At 33.6% G+C, this 11836-nt stretch overlaps 1 protein-coding gene and 1 long non-coding RNA gene across 3 annotated transcripts; both read left to right on the top strand.

The window, feature by feature from the left end:
- Positions 1–475: 475 nt before the first annotated feature.
- LOC125578652 lies at positions 476–3485 on the top strand. Its single transcript, XR_007316742.1, has 2 exons — positions 476–546; positions 3394–3485. It is a non-coding gene; the product is annotated as an uncharacterized LOC125578652 (long non-coding RNA).
- A 3594-nt stretch (positions 3486–7079) lies between these two features.
- Positions 7080–10755, top strand: LOC106369262 (cactin). 2 transcript variants are annotated; one of them, XM_013809391.3, is made up of 9 exons: positions 7080–7268; positions 7585–7868; positions 7939–8406; positions 8763–8858; positions 9041–9325; positions 9420–9731; positions 9822–9998; positions 10078–10344; positions 10442–10755. In XM_013809391.3, exons 2-9 carry the CDS (start codon positions 7605–7607, stop codon positions 10559–10561), a joined length of 1989 nt encoding a protein of 662 aa, XP_013664845.1. In that variant the 5' UTR covers positions 7080–7268; positions 7585–7604; the 3' UTR covers positions 10562–10755. The 2 variants fall into 2 exon arrangements, with proteins under 2 accessions (XP_013664845.1, XP_048597934.1); XM_048741977.1 differs by having other exon boundaries at positions 7221–7268; positions 7375–7868.
- The last annotated feature ends 1081 nt before the right edge of the window (positions 10756–11836 follow it).

The following is an 11836-nucleotide window of genomic DNA, read 5'->3' as shown; positions in this document are numbered from 1 at the left end:
CCTAACTCTTTTGACTTTTTTTTTGCCTTCAGTTAATTACGCCTTTTTTTAGCTCGGACAAAAATTGGCACATTCTTAAGAACGATTCCAAAATAATGTATATAGAAATAACTGATTGTTTTTCAAATAACTTTACAATTATATTTCTACTAACCAAATTATCATTTCTTGTTTATCTTTCTGTTTGTTTTCTTCTAAATGTGTATTATATAAATTCTGAATCTGTAAATTAATCGAATTTGATTGTTTATATATATATATATATCAAGAAATATTTTTAGTAAATTTAAATAGTGAAATAAATTTTTTTTATTTATTAAATAAATAAAATCTAGAATTGTGTTTTTTTTTCAAACTAGATCCTTTTATATCGGATTTGGAAAAGGGACACAGCTTAAATTAGATATGTTTCAATATGTGATGCATCTATAAATGTATGTCTCAGTCTTTCTAATTTTTAAAACACTATCATTTCATTAGCTAAGATGAAAAACACAGTTAAACTTTCGCTTATTGGTTTTGTCATGCTCACAGTTCTTCTATTCGGTTTGTATTTACATTTACAACTTCATGAATTTGTTATACAATCATTTCAAAATAGATTTTACTTGATGCTGTATGTATTTATATACCTATATAAATTGAATGTCTAATTATATAATATTGAGTTAAATGATTTTTCAAGAATAATCAATGACTTAGAAAGAAAATCTTTAAACGTTTAGTTCTTTTTTATATAAATATGCAGAAAACTCCTCTAAAACATATGTTTTACAAAAATATTTTTTATTCTAAATATAAAAACTAAAGTTATGTTTTAATTATTATAATAACAGGAGAAAATGTGATTGCTCAGAAAGGAAAACCATGTTATAAAGAATATCCAAAGGAAACGGGAACATGTGATGCCAAGAGCTGCAAAGCCGACTGTGCCAAGAAGCATAAAAATATAATGGCTTTTACCTCGTGCATTAAAGACGTCCACGGGAAAAAGTTTTGCCGATGTCAATATCTTTGCCCTTCCTAATTTTTTTATCTACGCTAAAACTAAAATAATATTTATAATATACTACGACTTTGTCAAATAAATGAATAATTTTTTTAATAAATTTGTGCTGGTGTTTTTGGCGTAAGGTGTATTATGTTACTAAATATAAATATAAATAACAAATATTGATATGTGTGTCTTCCCTTTTTACTTTTTGCACAATTTGCTTAAATTCACAAAAGAATATATTAGAATCAATTGTTAATTTCATCTCAAATTGAAATGAAAATGGTAAAAACTTAATGCCTTGCTAGCTTAGCAATCTCACAGTCAAAATAAAAAATTTCATTGAGTTTTTTTTTTCTTTTAAGATATTTAATATTTTTTGTTTTCAACTAAGTTTGAAAGTAAAACATCCATTAGATAAAATGAGGCGGTATAATAACATTACAAAAGGTTACGGTCTCGATGCGCAACGAACGTTAAATCTCCCTTCAACAACGGGATCAGGACTGACCAAATCAACAGGAGCTGTATCAGGTTGGTCAGCTTTTTGATTACACGTGAAATCTAAGGTTTTGGATCCGTCTGACTTCATCTTCTTGTGATTTGAGAGCAAGAAACACTAGAGGGAGCTACACTAGATCAAGGGCAATATGATTTATTATGTATTATATAGATAATGTATGTTACTTGGTAAATTGATTTGTGTGATTCTTTGTAACCCCAACCCTGCCTGTTGTAATAATTTTCTTTTCCTTTCCCATATCATTTTTGTTAGTGTTACATCTGCTGGTTCACGAGATTTTTAATTTAAATATATTTACAAATGAGTTGACTTTCTAAGCCATTCTTCCTTTAGGTATTTTCACTGATGAATATCTTGATGTCACACGAAGCTGCAAAGGACTGGAGTCTGATCTTGTCCGGACACAGAGGAAGCTAACAGAGACGTTAAACAACTCTCACTAAAATTTTAAACCAAACCAACCACAATCATAAAAATGATTGTGTAAATGCAGGTTAGTACAAGCCGGTTAGTCATAGAACCGGTCAATTTTCTGGTACGTACTGAGACGGCCGACTTATCCTTAACCGGAGCGATAATTTAATTGAACTGACACACGTATGACAAAAAATCCCCATACTAAAAAATATCAACCTATTTACTGTAGCAACGTCGCTTCGATGTAGTTATCGGGGAGGAGAAGTCTCCACCGTCGCACAGACGCCGCATTCATCTGCCACTGATTCCAGATCTCCGTTTCCAACTAGGTATGCTATTACCTCTTCCTCTCTATACTCTGCTTATTAGTTCAGATTCCCTACATTGGAAATGGAAAATATAACAACAAACCCCTTGGCAGTGTCTAGACATTCACAATTTGCTAAATATAAAAGGCCTAACACTTTTCAATTTTTTTTGCCTTCAGTTAATTACGCTTTTTTTAGCTCGAACAAAAATTGGCACATTCTTACGAACGATCCCAAAATAGCATAATCTTGATGCTAATATGAAATTGGCATCGTCTAACGGTTGATCCAAAATGCCTCAGATCATAAGGCTAAACACACTCTTCATATATCTCTTGAATTTGCTTATGTGTAATTTATCTTCTGTGTCATTCGTATACGAAGTATTGTCAAAAAATTTACATAGAAATAACTGATTGTTTTTCTGTTAACTTCAAAATTATATTTCTACTGACCAAATTGTCATTTCTTGTTTATCTTTCTGTTTTTTTTCTTCTAAATGTGTATTATATAAATTCTGAATCTGTAAATTAATCGAATTTGATTGTTTATATATATATATATCAAGAAATATTTCAAATAAAGTTAAAAATAATGAAATAAAATTATTTATTTATTAAATAAATAAAAACTATAATTGTGTTTTTTTTGTCAAACTAGATCCTTTTATATCGGATTTTGAAAAGAGACATAGCTTAAATTAGATAAGTTTCAATATGTGATTCATCTATAAATATACGTCTCAGTCTTTCTAACTTTTAAAACACAATCATTTCATTAGCTAAGATGAAAAACACGGTTAAACTTTCGCTTATTGGTTTTTTCATGCTCACAGTTCTTCTATTCGGTTTGTATTTACATTTACAACTTTATGAATTTATTATCATTCCAAAATAATTTTTATTTGATGCGGTATATATATGTTGTATATATTTATATACATCTATGGATTGAATGTCGAATTATATAATATTAGAGTTAAATGATTTTTCAAGAATAATCAATGATTTAGAAAGAAGAACGTTAAACGTTTAGTTCTTTTATATAAGTATGCAGAAAACTCTCTAAAAATATGTTTGTTTTACAAAAAAAACATCAGTTTTTATTTTAAATATGAAACTAAAGTTATGTTTTAATTATTATAATAACAGGAGAAACAGTGATTGCTCAGAAAGGAAAACCATGTTATTCAGAAGAGCCAGACAAAACATGTGAAGTCAAGCGCTGCAAAGCCAACTGTGTCAAAAAGCATAAGAAAATACTAGCTTTTACCACGTGCATTAAAGAAAAAAACGGAAATACGTTTTGCCGATGTCAATATCCTTGCCCTCCTTAATTTCTTTTTTATCTACACTAAAACTCAAATAATATTTATAATAATATTATGACTTTATCAAAGAAATGAATAAAACTTTTAGTAAATTTGTGCTGGTGTTTTTGGCGTAGGAAGGTGTAATATGTTACTGACAAAGAATTAATGTGTGTCTTCCCTTTTTATTTTTTTGTACAATTGCTTAAATTCACAAAAAATATGTTAGAATCAATTGTTAACTTATCTAAAATTGAAATGAAAATGGTAAAAATTTAATTTATTTACAGCTTAGCAATCTCTTTGTCAAAATAAAAAATTTCATTGAGTTTTCTTTTGTCTTTTAAGATATTTAATATTTTTGTTTTCAACTAAGTTTGAAAGTAAAACATCAATTAAATAAAATGAGGAAGTATAATAACACTACAAAAGGTTACGGTCTCGATGCGCAACGAACATTAAATCTCCCTTTAACAACGAGATCATGACCGACCCAATCAACAGGAGCTGCATCAGGTTGGTCAGCTTTCTGATTACACGTGGAATCTAAGGTCTTGGATCCGTCTGACTTCATCTTCTTGTGATTTGAGAGCAAGAAACACTAGAAGGAGCTACACTAGATCAATGGCAATCTGATTTATTATGTATTATATAGATAATGTATGTTACTGGTAAATTGTTTTGGGTGATTCTTTGTAACCCCAACCCTCCCTGTTGTAATATTTTTTTTCCTTTCCCATATCATCTTTGTCAGTGTTACATCTGCTGGTTCACGATATTTTTAATTTAAATATATTTATAAATTAGTAGATTTTCGAAGCCATTCTTCCTCTAGGTATTTTCACTGATGAATATCTTAATGTCACACGAAGCTGCAAAGGACTGGAGTCTGATCTTATCTGGACACAGAGGAAGCTAATAGAGACGTTAAACAACTCTCACTAAAATTTTAAACCAAACCAACCACAATCATAAAAATTATTGTGTAAATGCGGGTTAATACGAGCCGGTTAGTCATAGAACCGGTCAATTTTCTGGTACGTACTGAGACGGCCGAATTATCCTTAACCAGAGCGATAATTTAATTGAACTGACACACGTATGACAAAAATACCCCCATACCAAAAAATATCAACCTATTTACTGTAGCAACGTCGCTTAGATGCAGTTATCGGGGAGGAGAAGTCTCCACCGTCGCACAGACGCCGCATTCATCTGCCACTGATTCCAGATCTCCGTTTCCAACTAGGTATGCTATTACCTCTTCTCTCTATACTCTGCTTATTGGTTCATATTCCCTACATTGGAAATGGAAAATATAACAACAGACCCCTTGGCAGTGTCTAGACATTCACAATTTGCTAAATATAAAAGGCCTAACACTTTTGATTTTTTTTTGCCTTCAGTTAATTACGCTTTTTTTAGCTCGAACAAAAATTGGCACATTCTTACGAACGATCCCAAAATAGCATAATCTTGATGCTAATATGAAATTGGCATCGTCTAACGGTTGATCCAAAATGCCTCAGATCATAAGGTAAACACACTCTTCATATATCTATTGAATTTGCTTATGTGTAATTTATCTTCTGTGTCATTCGTATACGAAGTATTGTCAAAAAATGTACATAGAAATAACTGATTGTTTTTCTATTAACTTCAAAATTATATTTCTACTGACCAAATTGTCATTTCTTGTTTATCTTTCTGTTTTTTTTTCTTCTAAATGTGTATTATATAAATTCTGAATCTGTAAATTAATTGAATTTGATTGTTTATATATATATATCAAGAAATATTTCAAATAAAGTTAAAAATAATGAAATAAACTTTTTTATTTATTAAATAAATAAAAACTAGAATTGTGTTTTTTTGTCAAACTAGATCCTTTTATATCGGGTTGTTCAAAAAAAAAGATCCTTTTATATCGGATTTTGAAAAGAGACATAGCTTAAATTAGATAAGTTTCAATATGTGATTCATCTATAAATGTAGGTCTCAGTCTTTCTAACTTTTAAAACACAATCATTTCATTAGCTAAGATGAAAAACACGGTTAAACTTTCGCTTATTGGTTTTTTCATGCTCACAGTTCTTCTATTCGGTTTGTATTTACATTTACAACTTTATGAATTTATTATCATTCCAAAATAATTTTTATTTGATGCTGTATATATATGCTGTATATATTTATATACATATGTAGATTGCATGTCTAATTATATAATATTGAATTAAATGATTTTTCAAGAATAATCAATGATTTAGAAAAAAGAACTTTAAACGGTTAGTTCTTTTTTTATATAAGTATGCAGAAAACTCTCTAAAAATATGTTTGTTTTACAAAAAAAAATCAGTTTTTATTTTAAATATGAAACTAAAGTTATGTTTTAATTATTATAATAACAGGAGAAACAGTGATTGCTCAGAAAGGAAAACCATGTTATTCAGAAGAGCCAGACAAAACATGTGAAGTCCAGCGCTGCAAAGCCAACTGTGTCAAAAAGCATAAGAAAATACTGGCTTTTACCACGTGCATTAAAGAAAAAAACGGAAATACGTTTTGCCGATGTCAATACCCTTGCCCTCCTTAATTTCTTTTTTATCTACACTAAAACTCAAATAATATTTATAATAATACTATGACTTTATCAAAGAAATGAATAAAACTTTTAATAAATTTGTGCTGGTGTTTTTGGCGTAGGAAGGTGTAATATGTTACTGACAAAGAATTAATGTGTGTCTTTCCTTTTTATTTTTTGTACAATTGCTTAAAATTCACAAAAAAAAAATGTTAGAATCAATTGTTAATTTATCTAAAATTGTAATGAAAATGGTAAAAATTTAATTTATTTACAGCTTAGCAATCTCTTTGTCAAAATAAAAATTTTGATTGAGTTTTCTTTTGTCTTTTAAGATATTTAATATTTTTGTTTTCAACTAAGTTTGAAAGTAAAACATCAATTAAATAAAATGAGGGAGTATAATAACACTACAAAAGGTTACGGTCTCGATGCGCAACGAACGTCAAATATCCCTTCAACAACGGGATCAGGACCGACCAAATCAACAGGAGCTGCATCAGGTTGGTCAGCTTTTTGATCACACGTGAAATCTAAGGTTTTGGATCCGTCTGACTTCATCTTCTTGTGATTTGAGAGCAAGAAACACTAGAGGGAGCTACACTAGATCAATGGCAATATTGGTTTATTATATATTATATAGATAATGTATGTTACTAGTAAATTGATTTGTGTGATTCTTTGTAACCCCAACCCTCTCTGTTGTAATATTTTTTTCTTTTCCTTTCCCATATCATTTTTGTTAGTGTTACATCTGCTGGTTCACGATATTTTTAATTTAAATATATTTACAAATTAGTAGATTTTCTAAGCCATTTTTTCTCTAGGTATTTTCATTGATGAATATCTTGATGTTACACGAAGCTGCAAAGAACTGGAGTCTGATCCTGTCCGGAGACAGAGGAAGCTAACAGAAACGTTAAACAACAAACTCTCACTAAAATTTTTAAAAAGATTGTATAAATGCCGGGTTAGTACGAGCCGGTTAGTCATAGAAATTTAATTGAACCGAAAATACCCCCATACCGAAAAAAAATACCAACCCTATTTATTGTGGAAACGTGGCTTCGATGCAGTTATCGGGGAGGAGAGGTCTCCACCGTCGCACACCCGCCACTGATTCCAGATCCAACTAGGTATGCTATGACCTCTTCTCTCTCTATACTCTGCTTATTGGTTCAGATTCCCTTACTGCTGGTGGTTAATAAGGAGCTTCTTTCTCTTTTCGTTCCTTCAATTTAGCCAAATCGTGTGGTCTTCTCGCATGAATGTCTCTGCTTTCGTTGGCTTATTATGCATCAATCTCGTTATCAATCAACGCCTAGCTTTTGATTTCAATTGTTATCATCGGAATTGGTTAATTAGCTCTGAGGATTTAGAGGGAGGGACTCTCTTTTGTTTATTATTGCAATGTTAAGGGTGAGGAAACTGATTAATTATATTTTTTGACAGCGTGGTTAACTTTTCAAAGTATGGGATCTCATGGTAAGCAGAAGAAGAAGCGGAGAGATGAATCAGAGTCTGACTCTGACGGTTCTGATGATTTGTCTCCTCCCAGGAGTTCCAGGAGAAGGAAGGGAAGCAGCAGCAGCAGTCGTAGTAGACACCGTCGTTCGAGTGATGATGATTCCTCCTCTGATAGCGATGGTGGACGGAAGAGTAAGAAGAGAACTTCCTCTAAGAAGCCCTCTGAGGAAGAAATCAAGGAGTATATGGCTAAAAAGGCTCAAAAGAAGGTATTATTCTTTTTTTTTTTTTTTTTTTTATGTGTTGGGACTTGGTTGCTGACTTTATGCTATTTGGTAGGCATTACGTGCAGCAAAGAAACTGAAGACTCAGTCAGTGTCTGGCTACTCCAACGATTCAAACCCTTTTGGGGATTCCAATCTCACTGAGACCTTTGTGTGGCGGAAGAAGATTGAAAAAGATGTTCACCATGGAGTACCCTTGGACGAATTTTCCGTCAAAGCTGAGAAGAGGAGACGTGGGGAGAGGATGACGGAGGTTGAAAAGGTTAAGAAGAGGAGAGAAGAGAGAGCTGTGGAGAAAGCTCGACACGAGGAAGAAATGGCATTGCTGGCTAGAGAACGTGCTCGAGCTGAGTTTCAAGATTGGGAGAAGAAGGAGGAAGAGTTCCATTTCGATCAAAGCAAGGTGAGGTCGGAGATCAGACTGCGTGAAGGACGGCTGAAGCCTATCGACGTCCTCTGCAAGCACTTGGATGGTTCAGATGATATGGATATCGAGCTCAGTGAACCCTACATGGTTTTCAAGGTACTTACAAAGCTTATGCTAGATTGTCAATCCATATTGTGGTTAAGCATTTTTTCAGTTAGGTCTTTACTTTCGTGGTCCTTGTTCAGTTCCATGATATTTTCAGTCTTTGGAACTAGTTGGTTTGCGGGGGAGAGAAAAAGCTTGAGATTAGATAAGTAAGTGTAAGCCATTAGCAATTTAGATACGATACTGGATGATTTGGTTTGGAGATCGAGAGTGTAGATCTCTCGTTAAGTCTCTGATTGAGTAGTTGTCATTTTTTGGTGAACAATAAGAGTTCACTGTTTTTTTTTCTTCAGATTGTTGTGATGCTTTTTAATAAAGTAGACTTACGCATGACATGTATGATGCAGGGACTCACTGTTAAAGATATGGAAGAGCTTCGGGATGATATCAAAATGTATCTGGATTCAGATCGGGCAACTCCAACACGCGTACAGTATTGGGAGGTATTTTCTTCAACGAGTCTATGAAGCGATTGTGCAAGTATAGAATTTTGATATCTTCCATGGACCCTCATGCTGTCTCTTTTTGATGGTTTATTATGATTCTTTCTTCTTTGTTTCATGCTGCTACATTTATACATGTATGGGAGTAAACCTGTGTGCTTCATACCTTCGAAATTTTCCAGGCGCTTATTGTGGTATGCGATTGGGAACTAGCTGAAGCTCGTAAAAGGGATGCCTTGGATCGAGCTAGAGTTAGAGGGGAGGAGCCTCCTGCAGAATTGCTTGCTCAAGAGAGGGGACTACACGCTGGTGTTGAAGCTGACGTCAGAAAACTTCTTGATGGGAAGACCCACTCGGAGCTTCTAGAACTGCAGTTGGACATCGAGTCCCAGCTGCGGTCTGGGTCCGCGAAAGTAGTAGAGTATTGGGAAGCAGTTCTAAAACGCCTCGATATATACAAGGCAAAGGTATTTGCTCGTGGATGATCTTGTGGTGTTATATTTTTATTAAACAAACAATTTTTTTTTTTGCATACTCACTGACTATCTTGATGCTCAATAGGCTTGCTTGAAGGAAATACACGCTGAGATGCTGAGGAGACATCTACATCGCCTCGAGCAACTTTCAGAGGGTGATGAAGAAGATGTCGAAGTTAATCATCGCTTAGCACCTGTGATGGAAGAAAACGAGGAGGAGGAGATAAACGATACAAATCTTTCAGATGCTGAAGAAGCCTTCTCTCCGGAGCCTATCATGGAGGAAGAAGAAGAAGCTGATGTGGAAGCAGAAGCGGCTGGTTCGTTTTCGCCAGAGCTCATGCACGGTGATGATCGTGAAGAAGCAATCGATCCCGAGGAAGACAAGAAGCTACTGGTACTCTTTAACTGTTCCTGCAATCGACTTTTGCCCATTAAGTGTTTACTTTTTTTTTCTGATCTAAAAATATGATTGTGGCTATAACAGGAAATGAAACGGATGGTTGTGATGGAGAAACAGAAGAAGCGGATCAAAGAAGCTATGGACTCAAAACCAGCACCTGTAGAAGATAACTTTAAGGTTAAAGCAATGAAAGCAATGGGAGCAATGGAGGAAGGTGATGCTGTCTTTGGCTCCAATGCTGAAGTGAACCTTGATTCTGAGGTATCTCTTTTGTTATTAATCTTGTCTATCCCTTTCTTCTCAGAGTGGAAATATTGAAAACATCTTTATCTCCTTATAGGTATACTGGTGGCATGACAAGTACCGGCCAAGAAAACCGAAGTACTTCAACAGAGTTCACACGGGTTACGAGTGGAACAAGTATAACCAAACGCACTATGATCACGACAACCCGCCTCCTAAGATCGTTCAAGGGTACAAGTTCAACATCTTCTACCCGGATTTGGTAGACAAGATCAAGGCTCCCATTTACACTATAGAAAAAGATGGGACAAGTTCTGAAACTTGTATGATCCGGTTCCATGCTGGTCCTCCTTATGAAGACATTGTAAGTACTTAGAACCATCACCTCTGTGTTTTGTTTCATCATCACATACATCTCTGTGTTATTGTGGTGTTGATCAATATGTTTTTTTGTTTTGCAGGCGTTCCGGATTGTGAACAAAGAGTGGGAGTATTCTCACAAGAAGGGTTTCAAATGCACGTTTGAGCGTGGGATTCTGCATTTGTACATCAACTTTAAACGACATCGTTACAGGCGATAGAGTTATCGGAGTTTGGTCGGAGAATCCGAAGTTGGCAGTTGTAATACTTTGGCTGGTGTTTCACTAAACCTTGTTTGTAACAAATGGGCAATACATAGTATTTTGTTGGACTGTTTTCATTTAAAATGTTTATCGAACATAACAGAATAGAACATCAGTTTTGTCAATGTGACAAGTTCAAAAACTTGACTGTTTATGATGATTGCTAACAAAATGTATTGATAAGTTGAACAAAATCTGGAGTTGGTGAATGTGTGATTACTATTTTAGGTGAAATATCAGTTTACGTGGAGAAATTTGGTGTATACATGAATGTGAGTTGTGTCGTGAAATTGTTTAGGTTGAGATTTCAACATCATGTGATGCTTATAAAAAGATTATGTTGGTATCAGACTCGAGTAGTGGAGTAGAAGATATTGTATAATCTGGCCTTCCATTTCTTTTTCACACCTTTTTGATGCCTCTTTTTCTCCAAACTCCAGAGAGCGATTCAGGGTCATCGTGGGACACGCCACAGACACTGGCTGGTCCGGAGCGACACACGATTACAGTAAATAAACTGTACTTAATTGAAGACATAAATGCAAATGCATTATTCCCTAATCCCTATCAATGTAATTTCATAGAATAAATAAAACCAGCAAAGAATATTAGATTTTTAGTGTTTTGAGAAACGAATTATCAAAACATAGTATGTATTTAACTTTAACAGAAAAATAAATGAGGCAAATTAAATTAGTATATTAGCTCAATGGTATTATTTCCGCAAGTATTAACCAAAAGCTAGTTTTTACTTTTTGCTCTCTTTTTTTAACTACAAAGATTAGTATGACAAAAAAAAAAGCATTTCTTTCTGATTTTTTTAAATGATTAAAAGTTAATAATGATATGCAGTATTGTTTCAAATCTTAGTTGATAATGACATCACAGTTACATGACATGTCAGTAAATCTTCATCTTCATTTTCATCTTTAATTAACGAAATTCTGTCTGCCGACAAAAAAAGGAAGCCAATGACAGATCATAAGTGTCGCAACAAAATTTCTAATTATTCCTAACTTATTTGTATAATTGTATTAATAATAATAACTAGTATTATTAATTACCGGAAACATTTTTGTTATTGCTGAGCGAAACTCTGACGTTTTGCCAACTTTGCCGGGTCAAATCCAGCTAAAAAGTTTACGACTTTAAAACGTTTTCTGAGGTACAAGTTCGAATCCACAATGGCTAACCGATTTGCGTTACATTGAGACATTCGGAGCGTGTGGGGAC

This window comes from Brassica napus, chromosome A9 (assembly GCF_020379485.1).
Source record: "Brassica napus cultivar Da-Ae chromosome A9, Da-Ae, whole genome shotgun sequence".
Taxonomy (NCBI): domain Eukaryota; kingdom Viridiplantae; phylum Streptophyta; class Magnoliopsida; order Brassicales; family Brassicaceae; genus Brassica; species Brassica napus.
Note: the sequence above shows the minus strand (reverse complement) of the source record. Positions and strands in the feature narration are given on the sequence as shown.

Coding starts and splice junctions, on each gene's coding strand:
- LOC106369262 (XM_013809391.3), top strand. CDS start 7,605: ATGGGATCTCATGGTAAGCAGAAGAAGAAGCGGAGAGATGAATCAGAG. Junction 8,859..9,040: donor CACGCGTACAGTATTGGGAG/GTATTTTCTTCA, acceptor GAAATTTTCCAG/GCGCTTATTGTGGTATGCGA. Junction 9,732..9,821: donor AGGAAGACAAGAAGCTACTG/GTACTCTTTAAC, acceptor TGGCTATAACAG/GAAATGAAACGGATGGTTGT.